Source organism: Tupaia chinensis, unplaced genomic scaffold, assembly GCF_000334495.1.
Source record: "Tupaia chinensis unplaced genomic scaffold, TupChi_1.0 Scaffold143796_1, whole genome shotgun sequence".
Classification (NCBI taxonomy): Eukaryota; Metazoa; Chordata; class Mammalia; order Scandentia; family Tupaiidae; genus Tupaia; species Tupaia belangeri.
In genome coordinates this window covers 4233711-4255130 of record NW_006203646.1, presented here as the reverse complement: position 1 = coordinate 4255130, position 21420 = coordinate 4233711, and the positions used below count along the sequence as shown (strand labels likewise).

Here is a 21420-nt window from a genome sequence, read left to right as displayed (position 1 = left end):
CTGAAATACAAACCCTATCTACTTGAGCCCCATTTAAAATCCATCCCTCGATGCCTTCAAAACAGAGTCCAAATTCCTTACCACGACATAAAAGGTCCTCCATGTGACTTTTTAACTTTTCCAATCCCATTAGTGTGTCACCCTTGAGGTCTTTTTGACAGACTGTTCTAAATCCTCTGCCCACTCCTCCCTAACTAGCTCCACCTCATCATCAGGTTTTAAGTACCCTGTGCTTCCCACTGTCTTGAACTGAATCTAAAGCCAGTGTATTATAACAGGCACGTCCACTTACATGCCTGTCTTGCCCTTAACTGGAAACACCTATAAGGACAAAATATCATTTAATGATCCCAGTACCTGGATCAGACTTGGTGATAACAGATATTCAATAAATATTAACTGAATAAAGGGACTAAAATTCTTAAATATCTTCTTTAGGACTACAGAGAAATCTTAACTAATGATAAGAACCTGGCCTCGACCTACCTATCCAGCCTTTCTTCCATTCCTTCCACTTCATTTCCTTATGGAATAATTACACTGCATTACTAGCTGATTGTATTTCCGCATTATCAATATATCCTTTACTTTTTAGTACCTCTGATTCTGTGTGCTCCTTGAAATCCCTGCTTCTCCTTTCAGTTAGATAAAAAAAATAAAAAAAAAAAAGGAGGAGGAGGAACTTCTCTCTATATAAATAACTTTAAAAGGGAGGAGAGCATGGGGCAGTGGTAAACAATGCAACCCTACTCGCTCATGAGGCAAAATATTTTTTTAAAGGGAGGAGCTGTAGTGAGCATTAAACCCAACGCTCCATGAGGCAATCCTACATGGGAAGGTTCTGGGGAACCTCAAAGTACAATGGGCACATATCTGTCCGTGATCCAGAGCTGTCTGCAGTCTAGGGGTGGATCATGGCATCAGGAACCAGATGGGGTGCTCTCTTTTCTCTCTCTCATGGAAAAAATAACCTTAAGAAATAAAAAAAATCAAACTTAGGGTTGGCCCCATAGCCTACTGGCTAAAGGAAATTGGATTCCACATGGTGGATCATGACTCAAGTCCTGGCCCTGGTGGCTTGAAAAACACATCAAGTAGGTGTGCATGCATGGGCAAAATCCCCACAGGATGGAGACGAGGAAGAGAAGGAATTGCAGTGTGACCTGTGACCACATCTTATGAGTGGGAGTGCTTTCTTCCTTCTCCTGTCTCTTTCTGGCAAGCATGTGCCCTCTGATCACTTTTTAAAAAAATGTCAGTTTTTTAAAAGTTGCAAAAAGGAAGCCTTCCTGATTTTTCCCCATTATCTCCCCTTATGATCAAATCTTACATTCAATACAATACCTAAATTCTATGTGTTATATTCTGCCTTGTACAATGGTTATATATGACCTCATTTTAGTTCCCTTAATATATTTTGGGTTTTTAAAAACCAAGTAGAGTCAATCTCATCTACAGATTGTGTACTTGCAAATTTGCCTACTCATAAAATGTATTTGTACCCTAAAATCAACATTTTGCTTTCATGGCCATTCATAGCCACATGCAGAGCAGAAAAAAAAAAAAATGAGAGTCATCCATCACACATGTTCCAGCTCCGGTCAAATGATATACATTCTGCCTAGTTTCACTTCTCATACTGTAAACTGTGGTCTGTTTGGTGCTACATTTTCCATATTTTTGTACTTTTCTGTGGTTGTTTTGCCTTTTTTTTTTTTTTTAAAGTTTACTGATGACTTCTGTGAGAAAGACAGTACTCCAGGAGAGTCTTAACGCCACAGTCCACCTCCCTCAACTTCAGAGAGCCCTGAACCATGTACACCCGTGGCCAGCATGCTCACAAACATCTGCAGACAGGAACCCAGTTAGTTTCACGGAGCCTCACTTTTTACTCCTGTCCTACCATCTAGTCCCAATTCTGCATTTAAGAAGGCCCTAATCAGAGTGCTGAAGGCTACTTAGTGTTCCTATGCTCAAGGTTGTGATGTGTCCTACAGAGAAAGGACGTTAGATAAGCTTCGTCCAGGCATGAATTATAGCGCTGCTGGCTGTGAGTTCAACAATAATAAATCAACTATACATGCACATACGCAGACACCTATCTGTCCACTCATATAGTATAAGGGGTCTTTAAACAAAAACATGCTTATACAAGGTTATGCATTAATTGGCAAAACGAAATGTTGTGACCAGAGGTTCATAGGAACCAAAATCTGTGCTTTCCCTCAGGAACGATGGTTCAGTCTTTACTAACTCAATGTTTATAGTAACTTTAATTATTTATTTTTTAATAATTATTTTATTAAACTTTATTTATTATTTATTTTAATTTGACCAGAGAAGGACAGAGTGTGTGTGTGTGTGGGGGGGGGGAGGGTTAAGAAAGCAAGCCACCAGGTCTGGGACTCAAACCACAGTCAGCCACGTGGGAGTCCAACACCCTTAACCACTATGCCACCACCAGCCTCTACAGTGACTTCATAAAACACAACTACTTCAAATAACAAGAACTGATTATATATTGTATCTTATGCAGTTTTGTTTTCCTCTTGGTGCTTAACAATAAACGATGAACATAAAACATATACTTAGAAACTGACTAGTGAATATATAAATGAAACCTATGGCACCTGGGGAACAGAGGGGCATGTAAGGGAAGGGAGATACTTCCTACACAACAAAGACGAATAGATAACAAGATGAACATTACATGGACAATTTTAAAGAAAAAAAATTATCATGGACCAATGTTTCAAAATCCAAAGAAAGATTCATAATTTGCTATATCCTCTGAAATTAGCAAAGATATTATGTTAAGATAATTTAACGTAAGACTTCTATGCCCACAGAAACAAATGAAGACCTAAATATGAAATTTACAGTTTTAAAAACAACTTCAAAAACATTAAAACTTCTCCTACTCATGCTCAGTGTCTACTGAGCCATCATGGCTTTCATTTCTAGATATGTTATTCTTCTCTCTCTCTCTCTCTCGGGCTATAGGGCATGTGTGCTTGCCAGAGAGGGAGGGAAAGTGAGAAATCACACTCCCCATCCCAACCCCTGGTGGGGGAAGGATAGCCATACTGCAATCCCTTTTCCTCCATTCTCCTTTTAGGATTTTGTGTGCTCGCGTGCACACACGTGCACGCACATGCGCACACACACACACACACACACACACACACACACAGTTTGTTTTTCAAGCCACCAGGACTCAAACTGCGAATTCGGCCATGTAAGATCTAGTGCCTTAACCTTCACACCACCTGCTGACCCTCTTTATCTCTTATTTATTTCTCCTACGAGCAAGGGAAAGACAGAGAGAGAACTCAAACAGAATTCTGACACCACAATGCAAGCTTCAGCCAGCCCCGGATCATGGGCAAATAAATGTGTGTCAGCATAAACAGGGAGGTCTCCAGGCTTGAACTAGGAACCTTCCCATGTGGAATTGCCTTGCAGAGCTTTACATTTTATTGCTTGCCACCATCTGGCCCCAGTAATTCTTTCCTATAAGTGATTCTCGTTTTGCATGGCATCGTATTAACTGAAACTCATATTGGAACCATATCCTTGATTTGCACCATCGGTTACCATGGAAGAACTGTGCAAAGCCAAGACTGTCTGTATAGCAGTGTGTGTCCTTTCCAGAGTAAGGCGAACGGCAGAGACAAATGAATACACTTTACTCCGCACTTCATGTATTCCATTCCATAATACAACTGTAGTTGTTTACTGATTTGTAACACATAAAACGCTAATGCGCCAGCCACCATCTTCTCCTAGGTAATTTACAAACAATTCACCTGATTCTCCTAACAACTCAATGAGGTAGGTGTTGTTTTTATCCTCATTTGACAGATAAGGAAATTGAGGCACAGAAGTTAAATATCTTTTTTTTAAGAAGTTAAATATCTCAAGCTCACACAACATTAGGTGGTGTGCTAAAGATTTGAACCCATTCAGTCTGACTCCAGAAACAGAGGTCCAAAGATGATGCTCTTAAACTGCTATGTTAAAATGACCATTTTAGGGGCAGCAGGGGGTGTGGAGGTTTAGGCACTGGACTCCTATATGGCCAACTGCAATTTGAATCCCGGATCTAGCGGCTAACTTTTTTACTTTCCCTCTTTCTCTCTCCAGTGAGTACACATGCCATATGGCAAATCAAAACAAGATAATAATAATAATAAATAAAAGTAAATAAATTATTATTTTTGAAAAATATTTTTACTACAATTTTAACTATTACTCTATTTTTCTTCTTTTTTTTTTTTTTTTTTTTTTTTGGAGAGGTTTTTTTTAATAGGGTGGTGTCCCCCCCATTTGAGAGAGATTTTTGTTAATAGGGTGCATGCACTCACCAGAAAGACAGAAAGTGAGAAATCACTCCCCGGGGAAGTTGCCATGCTGCAATCCCTATTCTCCTCTATTCTCCCCTTGGGGTTTTGGGCATGCAAGCATAAGTTTTAAATTGCCAGGTCTGGGACTTGAACCACAGATGACTACATGGGAGTCCAGTAATGTAACCATTACGCCATCTGCTGGTCCCTACTCTGCTATTCTTTATCTTCCCTCCAATCTATTATTCAACTCCGTACCAAAAGTAAGCTACTTAAATGTGGTCATTTCATTCCTTTGCTTATTAAAATTCCACACTGGCTTTTAGTTTAGTTTATTTATTTATCTCCAAGAATGGGACAGATATTCTGTCAGTATGTATCTGACATACAGACAGACACACATGCAACAGAGTCCTCACACTGCAATCCACCCTCAATTGTGCACAGGGAGGCCTCAGAAAGAAAACTGGGACTTTTCAGTGTAGGCCCAGTTGCATTTCACCTCTGCACCACTATACTTGCTTCTTTTGTTTTCCCCCCTTTTTAAATAATTATTTATTCATTTCCATCTATTCATTCATTTAATTTGACCAGAGAGAGACATAGAGAGAGAGAGGGAAAATGAGAAAGCAAGCTGCAAGCCACCAGGTCCAGGACTCGAACCTGGTTGGCCATGTGGGAGTATCTAGCACCCCAACCACCACACTACCTGTTGGTCCCCCACACTTGCTTCTCATGGCACTCAGAAGAAACCAAAACTCCACGCAAAGGCTTACAAATCCCTGAGACCCCCCTTCTTCCATGCTCTTATCATACTGCTCTCCTACTTTCTCACTCGCTCTTTCCCGTCTCAGGACCCTTGCTCATTCTGTAACTTCCTCCTTCTGGAACACTTTTCTACTCTCCACACTTGACTTTTTGGCCTTAATACAGATGCAATATCTTCAGAAAGGCCTCCTCTGGCCACCGTATTTAAAATAACCATTCTCTACTTCAGCCTCCTCAGAACACTCAGTGAATATAAAACTGTTTACCTGTTCTTTTTATTTATCTTCCTCCACCAAAACTTGTTTACAATGGTATTTCTAGTAATTACAAGCATTCCAGATAATTGATAAATATTCACAAGTTAATAAGCCAGCTTACCCTGTGGCTTCCTGTATGCCTTGTTACAACACCTAGTTTCCCTTGGGATCTGAGTATCAGTCCTGTGATACACACCTATGATTTGAGTCTTATCAGAGTCTATAGGCACTAAGCATAAACTTTAACCATTCACTAAAATCTGATCACTGTCATATATTCTAAAAACTCCTAGTTGACTCCTAGTGGTCTTTGAAAAGAAATGTTAATTACGTGTTGTATTTTCAAATTGTTCCTTATAAATCTCAAGATGGCTAAAGGACTAAACTCAAAATTAATGTTGTATATCCAGCAAAATCTCTCAAGCTCTTCTACTCTTAATGTTTGAATTAAGAATTGTTATTTAATTATTTAAAATTATGTAGGGCAGGTTCTATGGCACAGCAGCAATGTGCTGCTCAAGAGAAGCTGGATGCCACATGGTGACCATGGTTTGAACCCCTGCCCAGTCAGCCTGAAACACACTGGGCACAGTAAGTGCGTGCCCAAAATCTGACAGGTGAGAGGAAAGTGGAATGGGATTATAGTGGGAACGCACATTGTGGAGGTGCTTCTCTCTCTCTCATGTGTGCATAGACACCCATGAATAAAGAAAAAAAAAGGTGAATTGCGTAATTATTCAGTCTTTTTAATTTTTTTCATGCCAGAGAGTGTGCATGTTTGCTGGGGGCCAGGAGAACCCCTGCCCCCCATGGAGTGTGGCTACACTGTAATCCGTTTTCTTCCATTTCTCCCTTCCACCAGGATTTTAGGTACACACACACACACACACACACACACACACACACGCCTAGAGTGTTTTATAAGCTGCCAGGCTAGGGTTCAAACCATAGTCAGCCATGTGGGATTTGGCTCCCTGTGCGTGGTGCTTAAAGTGGCCTAGGGGGCTGGCCCCTCTGTTTCTTTATATAACTTTTTTCAAACTGCTAAAATGGGGGCCAGCAGTTGGCGTAATGGCTATGTCACTGGACTCCCATGTAAGCTGACCGCGTTTTGAGCCCTGGACTCGGTGGATTAAACTCACGCCAGGCGGCACATGTGTGTGCGTATGCCCAAGATCCTGAGAGAAGAATGGAGAAGGGATTGTGGCATGGCCATCCCCCCAAGGGGGTGATTTCTCACTTTCTGTCTTTCTGTCCAGCGCAATATAGCAAACCTCCCCCCCCCGGAAAAAAAAAAAGAAGTTAAACTGCTAAAATGTTTCTATGTTTTTCCAACTTAAGTCAAAAGAATTTCATATTCTAAATTAATTATATATTTGGTCTGAGGTAAAGAAAGTATAAGTGTATACTTTTTAAAAAGAATTATTTATTTATTGTTATTACTATTATTTTTAATTTGAGCAGAGCGAGACAGAGAAAGAAAGGGAAAGTAGAAAAGCAAGTTGCTAGGTCTGGGATTTGAACTGAGGTTAGCTACATGGGAGTCCAGAACCTTAACCACTATGCAACCTGCCAGCCCCAGAAAGTTTAAGTATATACTTAAGATATGCATCCTATTATCTACAGATAAAATAATCCTCAATACTTCTTTTTCTTTTTTTTTTTTGGAGAGGTTTTTGCTATAGGGCGCGTACGCCTGCCAGACAGACAGAGAGAGACAGAGAGACAGAAAGCGAGAAATCACCTTCCAGAGGGGATGGTCACGCCGCAATCCCTTCTCCTCCATTCTCCTCTGGGGATCTTGGGCACGCACGCACATGCGCCCGGCGTGCGTTTTAAGCCACTGGGTCCGGGACACGAACCACGGTTGACTACGTGGGAGTCCAGCAACATAGCCGTTATGCTAACTGCTGGTCCCCTCAGTACTTATTTTTATAAATTCCCAAACACAGGTATTTTACATTTGTTTGCTAAATAAAGAGCAAATACCCAGCATTCTAATTAGAATAGTGCTGCCATAATTGAGACTCTTAAATTACTCAGTAATCAACTGCTAGTATAAACAATTCAAAGGCCAATGAGGGCTGCAATACAGCACAAGCACAGCAGAAGTATACAAATCACAGGTACTTTGCTGTAACTGGGAAAAACTTTAAGAATACATTCTATGGGAACTTGTTATGACATAATCACAACGATGATCTACTGAAATAAATACATTATATATACTTGCATAGCATCTGCTTTAATATTCCTCTGTTCATACTTAGATGACATAAGGAAAGCAAATTACCTTGCTTGATTAGGGACAAGCAGAGAGAACACAGAAATGTAACAATCCTGACAAATCTCATTAAGATTTAAAAATATAAAAACAAAGCCTCAAACTTTAATTATCCAAAAGAAAAATATTACGTTTTCAAAGAGTATTCTGTCACATGTGCAAACTCTGAACTAGACGTGATCCTGAATACACATAACCAAGTATATAGACTCTATTTCAAAAATCTGTCTCTCTTGGGACCAGCAGATAGCATAATGGTTGTGTTGCTAGACTTCCACATCATGAACCGTAGTGTGAGTCCCAGATCTGGCAGCTTAAATTCACGCCGGGCGCATATGCACCCAAATCCCAAGAGGAGAATGGAGAAGGGGATTGCAGTATGGCCACCCCACTGCCCTGGGGGGTGATTTCTCACCTTCTGTCTCTCTGGTGAGCACACACTCCCTATAGCAAATATCTCTTAAAAAAAAAAAAAAAAGATCTGCCTCTCTACTAAATGAGTCCTTGAGGAATGGCTGCTTCCAGGACTGAAGCAGTGAATGTATAGGATAAACTTAAATACCTTCACCAGAAACAGAAGATGCTCAACAAAGGCACATCAAAAGGATGCCACAGGCCCCCTTCATAAGGCTCCCGCTGTCAAATCTCTGACACTTTCTAAGTTATCAAAATAAATAAGGACCATAATAGATGATAAACCACTGAACAAAATGAAAATCTATGGGAGGGGGGAAGATAGAAAGGAGAAAGGGAGAACTCTTGCTTATAGTACAGAACAGTGAAGTTGTGTAAAGTTGTGTATGGAATCGACACTTTGCAATCATCATAGAAAAGACTGGTTCAAGCAAGCAGCACCGGTACATGCTATAGCTAAAAGTAGGGTCAGTTTGATGAGGAGAGGTCTCAAGAATGTACCCTCATTAACTGCTTAGTAATTGTAATGAGAAAAGCAGGAACTATGTAGGAGAGGAACCATACAACACTTTGATTGAGTGATCAAAATAATCACCGATGAGGGGCATACAGACATTACATTTTTCCCAAAATGGACACAATATCATTTAATGTTAATGTTTAATTCTACCTTGGAATACATAACCTAAGGAAACATTAGCTAAACCTAAATTGAACAATAAAATAACTGGCCTGTAGTTTTAAAAATGCCTACATCATCAAAGCCAAGAAAAGCTTACGGAATTCTTCATTAAAGGAGCCTGAAGAGACATCACAAACACAATACATGATCCTGGATTGAAACCTACACTGGAGGGGCCAGCAGGTGGAATGGTGGTGAAGGCACCGGACACTCCCATATGGCCGACCACCATTTGAGTCCTGGACCTGATGGCTTGCTTTCTCACTTTCCCTCTCTGTGTGTCTCTGTCTCATCTTGATTTCTCTCTCTCTCTCTCTCACTCTGTCCCTCTCTGGTCAAATTAAAAAGTAAATAAAGTTAAATAAAATAATTTTAAAAATTTAAAAAGAATGAATGAATAAATAAAATTAAATAATTCATTAAAAAATTCTACACTGGAGAGGGACAACTGACAAAGCCGGAATACAGACTAGAGATAAAACCATTGTTTCAATATTAAATTCCCTAAATTACACAATGTGTTTTGAAACATAACTATGTAACAGCATTACACTTGTTCTTCTGAAGTACCGAGGCAAAGGGGGCATGATGTATGTAACCTACTTTCAATTGGGTCAGAAAGAGAGAGAAAGAGAAAGAGAGAGAAAACAGAAAAAAGGCAAGGGAATCAGAAGCTAATATGGTGAAATCTTAAAAATTGGTGAATATGTACAAATTAGGGTATATAAGTATTCTCTTTACTATTCTTAAAACTTTAATTTCAAAATAGGAAGTTATTTAAGAATCTGGTTCATTACACAACACTGTGAATGCACTAAATGCCACTAAAGTAAACACTAAAATGGCTCATTTTATCTAATATAACGCTTACATTACATAAATAAAAAAGTTTGGGACCAGCAGTTAACGTAATGGCTGTGTCACTGGACTCCCACGTAGTTGACTGCGATTCGTGTCCTGGACCCCGTGGCTTAAACTCACGCTGGGCGTGTGTGCAGGCGTGCCCAAGATCCCAAGAGGAGAATGGAGGAGAAGGGATTGTGGCATGGCCATCCCCCCTGGGGGGTGATTTCTCGCTTTCTCTCTCTCTGTCTCTCTCTGTCTGGCAAAAGAAAGCAAAACCTCTATTTAAAAAAACCTCTATTAAAATTAAAAAAAAAAAACCTCTATAAAAAAAAAGTTTAAAAATTTTTCTTCAATATTTTTGAAAAATAAAAAACTATATTAAAAGTACAGTGATATACATAATAATGTATATATTTTATATAATGTACATAACAATGTATACATCCTTAGAACAAGGTTAAACTTCATGAAAAGGGTTGGTTGGTTAACTTTGTTTTAATACATACTTAGAACAAAGTTAAACTTCATGAAAAGGGTTGATTGGCATTTTGTTTTGAGCTGTCATTTCCTTAATTCTACAATCTGAAAAACATTTATTTCAGAGTCAAACTAGGCAGTACCTAACTCTAAAGTGTAGTCATTCCTCTAGTAAAGCATGGAAGGGTTAAGATGCAGGGCAAGTATTATGCTTTTAAATACAGGAAGCATTGGGTCCAGCAGAAGGCATAATGGTTACGTTGCTAGACTCCCATGCTAGACTGTGATTACAGTTCCAGACTTGAGGCTGAAAACTGAGGCTGAGTTCGTGTGTGCATGCCCAAGATCCCAGGAGGAGAAGGGATTGTGGTGTGGCCATCCCCTCTGGGAGGTGATTTCTCACTGTCTGTCTCTTGGGTAAGCACACAACACTAAGGCAAAAATCTCTCTTAAAAAAATGTAAAGAAAGTTTATGAGACCATTAAAACATATTTACTGGGCCAGTTGGTGATTAAAGTGATCAAATTCCACATGGCCAAGGGCATGGTTCTGAGTCCCAGATCTGGCAGCTTAAAAAACACACTGGTGGGACCAGCAGATGACATGGTGGCTGCATCACTGAACTCCCACGTGGTCAACTGTGGTTTGAGTCTTGGACCCGGCAACTGGGGCTCAACCTGGGCTCATGTGCGTGTGTGGCCAGGATCCTGGGAGGAGAGTGAAGGAGAGGGGGTTGCAGAGTCACCATCCCCCCTGTGGGGTACATAAAAAGCGATGTGTGTGCGTGCATGCTAATACTGGAATGCCACTGAACAAAACAGAAAGAGTGAAAAGACTGGTGGGAGATGAGGCAGAGGGGGCAGCAAAGATTCAGCTAGCAGTGAAATAAAAAGCCTCTGGAGGGCTCTGAGCAGATCTGACTTTGTGTTTTAATCACTCTTACTGCTGTGTAGAGAGCAGGTTAAAGGGTTAAAAACTTTTGACTGGCTTCATGAGAAATGAACCATGCTTCAAAAGCCCATTCAGTACCAAACTTATAAGTCAACCTAAGGCTACTATTTCACCATGGTGGTTAAACTTCAAATAAAAAGTTTTACTTATATGACCTCAAGTCACTCAAAAAGTGACAAATGAGACCGGCTCCATGGTGCAGTGGTAGTGCATTGCTCTAAGAGAAACCAGATCCTTCATGGCAACTGAGGTTCAAATCCTCACGGGCTGGTCAACCTTAAACACACTGGGCACGTGCTTGACTGGTCACTCTATAGCTGGAAGACTGGAGGAAGTGGATCACAGCGCACTAGACCCTGTAGAGGATTCTACCTCTCTGTGCTCTGTCCTGCCCCCTCTATTGTGTACCCACACATGCTTTACCGTGAATAAAGAAAAAAATTTAAATGCCGAGCAAATGACTGTGAGAAAAATCAAAAGAAAAAATTCAGTATGTTGGGTCAGCAATAAGAAAAAAAACTCAGTATGTTGACATAGTGGTTAAGGTGCTGTATCCCACATGGCTGACTCTGTGGTTCAAGTCCAGGACCCAGCAGCTTGAAAAACACACAAGGCACATGTACATTGTGTGTCCAAAATCCCAAGAGGAGAATGGAGGAGAAGGGAGTGCAGCGTGGTCATCCCTCGAGGGGGTGATTTCTCACTTTCCCTCCCTCTGTCTCTGTCTCTCTTGGAGAGTGCATGTACCCTATACCAAAAGCTTAAAAAAAAAAAAAAAAGAAACCCACTTCAGTATGCTTATGTGCCTTATTCTTTAGTGATTTGCTAAAAACACATGTAAATAAGAAAAACAAGAATCTGGATTTTCAACACATGTCTTCTACTGAAAAAACATAAGACTGGATGAGAATTCTTGAAAGAAACATTTTAAAAGAATACATACACATTTACTACTTAAAGGTAAGTTGGTACAAAAGTTACAAAAAATAATTTATATTAGAATTATGCAGAACCTAAGTATTCTAAGAATTTAGAAACTAAAGAAATCCATGTTAAAATACACATTCTAAAATAACAAGCTAACAGACTTTTTTATTATTTTTTTAAAATGTGCTACAGGGCAGATGTGCTCACCAGAGAAAGACAGAGACAGAGAAAGAAAGTGAGAAAGCAAGTCACTAGGTCTAGGACTCGAACAGCAGTTGACCATATGGGAGTCCAATACCTTTACTTACATCACACCACCTACTCCCCCACTAACAGACTTTTAAGTGATGTACAAGCAAGCATGTCTTAATACTGCACATTCATAAAATCACTCACATTTAATCATTCACTAGCTGAATCTATCTGCAAGTCATAAATTGCTATACACTGGTTTCAATGTGGAAATATGTCAGGTTCCTTTACCTGTATTTACTTTTCAGGCTAAAGAACCCTAGTAAACCAAAAGAATGTTTCTGCCAATTTGGGAGAGTGGGTTGAACTGGGAAGTCCTTTCTGCAATGTGTCTTCCTTGGATACAGTACTCAACTACTGTCAGAGACCATGAGTTTGGTATCACATAGTTGGAGGGTTCTTTTCGTGGCATTGCTCAGTCTCTCCAGGATAAATTGCCAGCTTTGATTTGCATTCAGAAAATTATCTTTTTATGTTTTAGGAAAAATGTTTTACATTAGCAGTCTCTTTAAAATCTTGAGAAAACACAAAACAAGCTGAACAAAATATTACAAGAATTGGCAGATGGAAATTGCAAAATGTCTTTCTAAAGACTTTATTCCTCAACATGTCTTTCAAAAGAATATCCCTGCAATATGCTTTGTAATATTAAAGTAGAACCACTTAGAGTTTTTTAAAAACAACACAAGGCACACACAATGGAGGTATTTAAATGAATTTTCCTCATGTAGGCAGTCTATTCCTCTGCAATTTCAGAAAAGTGCCCACTGAAAATAACAAGCACATAGATTAAGACAGTTCTTATAAACTTTAAAATCTAGTCTGCCAACAGTGTCTTTATTCTCTCCCTGTATTCTTTTGATTTTCCTAGATATTACAGGCTAATTTGTGTACAACACAATAATAATAATCATATCAAGAGCTTAATTTATGTCAAGTGCTATACTGAGTGTTTCACATTTAACCCTCAAACCCTGTAGAAGAACTATCCTCACCTCCATCTAGCAACAGAGAAATCCTTAGATACTGCTGTTATGCCCCATATCACTGTTTCTCAGTAGTGGACCTAAGCTCTCAATCCAGTTCTCATTTCTGAACAACTAACTGCTGCCTGGATCCATTAAAATAACACCTGGAAGTGCCACAGTGGGAAAGTGCATTTGGCTAGCAAATTATTATAAAAATACATATATGGGCAAACACACGTAATTAGGCTAAACCATAAAAACTCACATAAAGTGACACCTAAGAAAACACCAATGAGTAGTTAAATATGCTATTTCAGTGTTGGTCCCATTAGAAGTACTAAAAAAGTACTGTGAATCTGTGAAGTACTCTTGCTCCCCAAAATTGGAACTTTAATTTGATCAAGTAGACAAAACTATAAATTTACAGGAAATACAGAGGATAGAGGAATATTTAAAATCATATGGATGCAATTAGCAAAATTCAGACTAAGGGAAATACAAATAACTCAATTTTTTCAAAAATATAAACTACAAAAGGGAAGAAAAGGATGGACAGAGCCTGAACCTACAGATTAAGAAAATCAAGAGCTGTAGTCACCAGTCAGAAACATCATCAAGTAATTATAAGGCAATGGAGATATGAACACTGTCTAGACATTTGATATTAAGGAATCACCTTTTTTTGGCGATAGGGTGCATGTGCTTGCTGGACAGACAGAAAACAAGAAATCGACCCCCAAGGAAGGATGGCCATGCCACAATCCCTTCTCCTCTGTTTTCTCAGGATTTCGGGAACACAAGCACACATACTTGGAATAAATTTTAAGCCACTGGGTCTGTGACTCGAACCCTGGTCGACTACGTGGGAGTCCAGTGACATAACCATCACAGCATCTGCTGGTCCCTTGCCCTTTTTTTTTAAGGCACGATAATGGTATTGTGGTTATGACTTTAAAAAAAAATTGACTTCTTACCTTTTAGGGGCTAACATATTTATGGATGAAATCTAGGATTTGCCTCAAAGTAATATAGCATGCAGGTGGTAGCCAGGAGTACAACTCATGCAAATTAGCTAAACTGTTGAAACTGGGATATATGTCCACAGAAGATCATTATAATCGGTCTTTTATTTTTGGGTGCATATGAAATTTTGTATAATAAAAGTTCAAAAATAAGTAAATTCCAACTAATTAGATCTAAATAGAAAAGGTAAAGCAATTAAGCTTCTAGAAGATTAAAAGACATCTGTCTATATACTTTTTTTTTTTAAAGAAATACTTTTGAAAATAAGTAGAAAATAACACAAAGGTACAGAAAAAGATTCAATTGTGGGGCCATGCTGTAAAAACTAAGAGAACTACTAAGTGGTACTTAAAAATTAAAAAGGCCAAGTACTTTTAGTGAACATATCAGTAAACAGATGATAAACTACTTGTAAACTAACACTACAAGGGCATAGGAAAATATAAAAGGCAGGTAAGTGCTTTTTAAAAAGTACCTTGACAGTAGTACTAACTGGGTTAAACTATACAAAATCATCCCAAAGAAATGCTGGTAAAGATAAACTCATCTTTCTTTGGAATTAAATTCTTAATATCTACTGTATCCATTTACTAGAAGAGACTGAGAGTAACTAATTCATTGTTAGAGCAATAACATTATCATACAGTTGGCTCAGAAAAAAGTTGATATGGAAGACTTTAAATCTGACTATCATCTTTGCTTTCAAGTTCTAAGAAGCAAACTGAACCGACATTTACTGGGGAGATGGGGGGAAAATATGAGGAAGACTGACTGAAAGAAAAGCCAAACCAAAAATATGTTCTGGTTGTGGCATACCTGTAGTGGCAAATTTCTTGAAGGCAGATACTACATATTTTAAGCTCAGAAAAGAAAGTACTAATCCAATTAATGTGTTATCTGTTGAAATAACTAAATGAAACATTCTCTATAAAACTAAAAGGTTCTCCCTCTTGACCTAGCCGCAGAAGTACCTGCTGCTAAGATATGGCCCACAGGCTGGGACCACATGAGAGGAACAGGTTTGATGCCCCATCCAACCTGAAGGCTAGACACAGTGATATGCTTCTGTGATCTCAGCAGCTTGAGAGGCAAGAGGATCTTGAGCTGAAGGCTGGCCTGGACAACACAGTTGAGACCCCTGTCTGAGAGTTCCAGGAGTAATGGTGCATGCCTGCAGGCCCTGATACTGGACCAGAAGGATCACACCAAAATCCCATCTTTAAAAAAATAAAAGAAACTGGGAGAAGGAGCAGATGGCGATATAGTTTAGTTGCTGGACTCCCACGTAGTCAACTGCGGTTTGAGTCCCAGAGCCTGACTTAAACTTCAACACCAGATGCATGTGCATGCGTGCCCAAGATCCCAAGAGGAGAACAGAGGAGAAGGGATTGTAGTATGGCCATTTCCCCTAGGGGATGATTTCTCCTTTTGTCTCTCTGGCTCTCCTGTGAGCACACACAGACATCTCCCCTAAGGGAAAAAAAAATTCAACAAAGAAAACTTAAGGGCAAAACATAAGCTATGCTTCATAACTTAAAATGACTCTCTACAGCAGGTGCCTTAGGATCTTAGCCAAAGCCATTTACATCACTACCATAAAATGAAAAAGGCCACTGGTGAACTAGACTGACCATTAATAATACTCCTTGCAAAAAAAAAAGAAGGGTTTGGCTGGGCTTAAACACTGAGTAGCAATTCTGATATACCGCTACTGTGTTATCTTCACTACATTTCCCAAATTTAGAGAGAAAATATACTAGCAGTATAAAATATACTAGAATATGCAGCAATTTTCAATCCCATCCCATGTATGGGATGACAAAATACAAATGTACACAACAGCATTAGGCTCAAATAAAGGGAGGCAGGTCAGAGGAAGACAATGGTCAAGCTGGTCCTAGATGCTGGGGGATCGGTGTTACGTATCTCTTCCTGCCACAGCTGTCTTTTATGCAGCTTGACTAGAGCAGCTTGACTAGAGCAGGAGGAAACTGGTACTCCACGCTCTGGCTAGTTTATGGCTGTATCTGCTTTCCCTCACTCAATTCCACAAAATTCTACAGAACAAACCTAGTTAATACCACCAGGAGGTGCAACAACAATTGTGGAAAATATCTCCCCACCTCCCAGTCTTCAAGGTCCCAAGAGCCAATCTTTAAAATATACTTAGGAACTGCTACCATACTGAATCTAAGAATGGCTCCAAGGAAACACACTTTTAAAAAGTTCATTTTTCTGGCCAGCCGCTGGCAGGGTGGCTAAGGTAGCTAGATCCAACATGGCTGACAGCATGGTTTCCCAGAAGTTTGAAAAACACACCGGGCATGTGTGCCCCAAATCCCAAGAGAATGGAGAAGGGACTGTGGTATGACATCATCCATGGAGGGGATGTTTTCTTACTCCCCCCTTCTCTGTCTCTCACTGGCAGATACACATACCCTCTAACAAACTAAAAAAAAGAGAATGCTGGGGACCGGCAGTTAGCGTAATGGCTATGTCGCTGGACTCCCACATAGTCGACTGCGATTCGTGTCCCAGACTGGGTGGCTTAAAAACTCACGCCGGGCGCGTGTGCTTGCATGCCCAAGATCCCAAGAGGAGAACGGAGGAGAAGGGATTGCAGCATGGCCATCCCCCCTGGGGGGTGATTTCGCGCTTTCTGTCTCTCTGTCTGTCTGGCGAGCGCACGAGTCCTATAGCAAAAACCTCTCAAAAAAAAAAAAAAAAAAAAAAGAATGTTTTTCTTTCTAAAGTAAGCCTCATTGGGCAGATAGAGAATGAAAGTTCTAGTTTTTCTAAGTTTTGAATATAGTCATTTACTACATAAAATATTTAAATACAACTTTGCTGATACCAATAGGAAAAAAATCCCTTTTCTGCCCAAATTGTCTCTGGAGGACAATGACTTTATAAAATTTATGTGCTATTGTGAAATACTAGTTTCAATTATTGCTCCATGATGTAAACTCATTTCTCCAAATAGCCATTGAAGTTGCAGTAAATTTTATTTTAGCCCAGTCTCATTTTACAGATAAGGAACACAGAATCTGCAGTCATGTGATTCTCACACATATGGCTAGTTAAAAAGACAGTGTTGGGGCCAGCAGGTAGCGTGGTGGTTAAGGCACTGGATCCTACATGGCTGACTCCACAGTTTAAGTCCTGGAGCCAACAACTTGAAAACCATATGAGGTATATGTGCGTAAGTGCCCACAATTATGGGAACAGAAAAGAAGAGACTGTGATGTGACCATGCCCCCTGGGGGAGGGAGGGCGTGATTTCTCAATTTTCTCTGTCTCTCTCCAGCAAGTGCACCTTCTCTATGGCAAAAACAATCATTAAAAAAAAAAAAAAAAAAAAAAGGGCAGTGTCAGAATTTGAATCTAGATCCCCAAGCCCCCTAACCAATGTCTTTTCTATCATGTAGGTTCCTAGTCTATTAACTCAGCTATCAGAAGCAGTTCTTAATCACTCAACTGTTTTCTTATTTGCAAATTCCCTCATAATCTGTCCCTCTGATAATCAGAATGGCCATTCTCTGAACGTTTCACTTCCATTAGGGCATTTTAAGATCCACCATCTAACTGGATGCATGCCACAGGTTCTGCTTACATTTTAGGGGAAGAATTTTCCTTCCTGCCAGTGAAAAATGAAAATTAAATCTTGAGTACTCATCAGTAAAATAACTCCACATTCTAATTCTAATATCATGTGTCAGACACCCAAAAAAGCTTTAAAAAGTTCTTGGTGGCAGGAACCAGCAGTTAGTGTAATGGCTATGTCGCTGGACTCCCACGTAGTCCACTGCGGTTCGTGTCCCGGACCCGGTGGCTTAAAACTCATGCCGGGCGCGTGTGCGTGCGTGCCCAAGATCCCGAGAGGAGAATGGAGGAGAAGGGATTGCGGCATGACCATCCCCTCTGGGGGGTGATTTCTCGCTTTCTGTCTCTATGTCTCTGTCTGTCTGTCTGGCGAGCGCACGCGCCCTATAGTGAAAAATCTCTCAAAAAAAAAAAAAAAAAAGTTCTTGGTGGCAACATTCTTCTTTCTTCTTGAATAACTTGGTTCAAGTCAGCATTCCAAACTGGGTAGTAAAAAGGAAGATAGAAGTTATTTTTCAAGAATAGCTCTTCTATCATATGATTTAACAACTACTTACATGGCAAATTTAATCAGAAGTGCTAGAAAATTAACAGACAAGTAGAAAAAAGCAGTAATAGCAAAATTATGGTTGTAATTTCTGTCGTCTAAAACATATATAACCTCTTCACAATTGGGGAACAGCAAATTTAGTCCTTTAAGACAAGGAGCTGTTTCTTCTGCTAGCATATGACTTAGAAATAAAGTAGTTGTTTTACAGACTTCTTTTGGACATTTTTTCTTTTCGGCTATAGGGTGTGTGCACACTCACTAGAGACAGAGGAAAGGAGACACAAAGTGAGAAATCACCCCCCAGGGAGGATGGCCACATCACAATTCCTTCTCCTTCATTTTCTTCTAAGGATTTTTGGGCACACACACACACACATACCCAGTGCATTTATCAAGTCCCCGAGTCAAACAGTGAAGTTGGCCATGTGGGATCCAGCCTCCTTAACTGCTAGGCCACCTGCTTTGCCCTCATTTGGACTTTCAAAACCTATTTTAAAAAACTGGTCTTTAGGCAGGTGGTGTGGTGGTTAAGGCGCTGGACTCCCATGTGGGCGACCACAGTGACCGACCACAGTGACCGACCACAATTTAAGTCTAGGACCTGGCAACTTGCTTTCTCAATTTCCCTTTCTCTTTCTTTCTCTCTGGTGAGTGCATAAGCCCTATAGCAAACTAAAAAATAGTAATAATAAATAAAATAAATAATTCTTTAAAAAAAAACACAACAACCTGGTCTTTATATACTAAAAAGGAACCAATGAACCTGGAGATCTAGGGGGAAAAAATGAACCTGGAGATCTGAGAAAAAGGATTATTTTATCTTTGGAAAGCAAAAGCAGGGAACCAGCAGGTGGCATGGTGGTTAAGGTGCTGGACACTCCGGCATGGCTGACCATGGTTCAGGTCCTGGACCTGGTAGCTTGCTTTCTCACTTTCTTGCTCTGTCTCCCTCTGGTCAAATTAAAAAATTAAAGAATGAATAAATAAAATAAAATAAAATGATTCTAAAAAAAGAAAGCAAAAGCAAAGGGTATATAGTAACACAACCCCAAACAGGCTAGACAGTGGTACAGCAGTAAGACGCAACACTCTTCAAGGATGACCCACATGGGACAGTTTTGAGTTCACAATTGGACACTTCCCTGAATATGTAGGGTTTGAGCATGCCCATGATCTGGGGCTGGCTGAAGCGGGGGATGGACTGTGGAGTCAAGATCCTGTTAGAGGGGCCATCTCTCTGTCTCCCATGGAAGAAATAAATCTAAAACCCCAAAACATACATACACAAAACTGCCCAAAAGAAGTATCTGCGAGCTTAATGGCCAAATGAGTATTTGTAAAGAAAAATTATTAAAGCAATTACTTTCCGAACTTGAAGCTTCTCCCATAAAGAGATTTCTCCAACTCTAAATGCAGAACATTTGCTCTTCTAGTACTAGTGAAAGTAGATCATCATAAACTTCTTGTGATTCTGTTCCTATTTCCTTTTCCATTACACTCCATTTTTGGTGGGCCGCTTGTTCCATTCAATTTCATTAAAAAGCTGTTATGAAATTTCCCTTAAAGAAGAAAACAACTCAGGTTTATGTCCTGTTGATCTACTTTTAACTTCTCTGACAGGTAAAAGTATTCTGATTTAAACATAAGATACTAAGGTCTTTATGAGCAATCTAAATCTCGAGACTTTAATCTTCACAACAACATTCTAAGGTAAGTATTGTTATTTTCATTTTTGACTAAAGAAAATTGGGACATTGAGTTCAAGAAACATGCCCAAAGTTACACAGCTTGAACCCAGCTCTGCAGGGTCTGAAACTTGTGCTCCTTAAACACTATTGCCGTCTTGGTAGCATATAAAATTTAAAAATATGGCCAAATCCTAAGTTCTATCTCATGGATTATGCAACGTATCTTGGATATCGCAAATTACTTTGATTGCTGGTGTCAAGAACAGTTTGCCATCTACACTTCCTGATTTTAGGTTAGGTGTGTAGCACAAGTGAACTATTTGGTTTTTGTTTTTTTTTTTCCTCACCATACTTATTGCATAATCACAAAAACTCCAAAGGAAGAAGACTGGTTCAATTCTTAAACTTTATTTCCTGCTGGCCTAGAAGATCTTACTTAATCAGTATTTTATCTGATATACTCAATTTAACTGGTAAGCTTTTCCTAGTACTCTAAGACACTGAAGTTATTTTAGTTTTAAAGGAAATCAACCACGTATTGGTCATTTTACCTGTCAGAGAAGTTAAAAGTAGATCAATAGGACATAAACCTGGGTTGTTTTCTTCTTTAAGGGAAATTTCATAACAACTTTTAATGAAATTGAATGGAACAAGCGACCCACCAAAAATGAAGTGTAATGGAAAAGGAAACACGAACAGAATCACAAGAAGTTTATGATGATCTACTTTCACTAGTACTAGAAGAGTAAAGGATGAGTCTCCTCCTGAGTAACTCCAGCCTGACCACAATGGCCACTTGTTACACCTACCGCCCACTCCAACACTTTAGGTTCATTAGGAATTAAAAGGAGCCCAAGAAGATAAAAAGACAAACTCTGACCAGGCCTAAGGTCGCTCCTTACAACATCCCGAGGGACACAGAGGACAGGGGCACGGCGTCCCCCATCCCCAAGCCTTTCCGGCTGCCCAGGAGGCAAAGCCCACACCTGGGGCCAAGACAGTCCTCGGCCAGGGCAGTGACCCGGCTCCAGACAACCCGTCCCCTCCTTGGATCAAAGCGTCCTCACCCAGGAGCTGAAGCAGGGACAGGAAGAGAAAGGCCTGGATAGGAGAGAACAGGGGCTAAAATGTTTGGAAGCAAGGGGAGGGTACCTCCCCAGCCCCGCCGGTGGGGTCGAGGCTGGGGGCCAGGGAAGGAGCCGGCTGCCGCCATGATGGGGCTGGCGGAGCCTGGGGGCGTGACGCGGGCGACCCCGCACGCAAAGCCAGCACCCTTTCCCCGTCACTCCTGTCCCCCAGCGTGGGCCTCGGCCACAACTGCCCCCCGATACTCACGCTTTGTCCACCAGCTCCCGCACCTTCCACATGTTGCACATCCGGCCCC

At 40.2% G+C, this 21420-nt stretch overlaps 1 protein-coding gene across 3 annotated transcripts in view; it reads right to left on the bottom strand.

The window, feature by feature from the left end:
• The window catches only part of CLINT1 (clathrin interactor 1), a 70700-nt gene extending 49288 nt beyond the window's left edge, over positions 1 to 21412 (bottom strand). For all 3 annotated transcript variants that reach the window (XM_027766969.1, XM_006165076.3, XM_006165077.3), the window contains exon 1: positions 21372 to 21412. In XM_027766969.1, coding sequence (XP_027622770.1) covers positions 21372 to 21412 — 41 coding nt within the window. The remainder of the gene's footprint in view (positions 1 to 21371) is intronic.
• Positions 21413 to 21420: the final 8 nt, after the last annotated feature.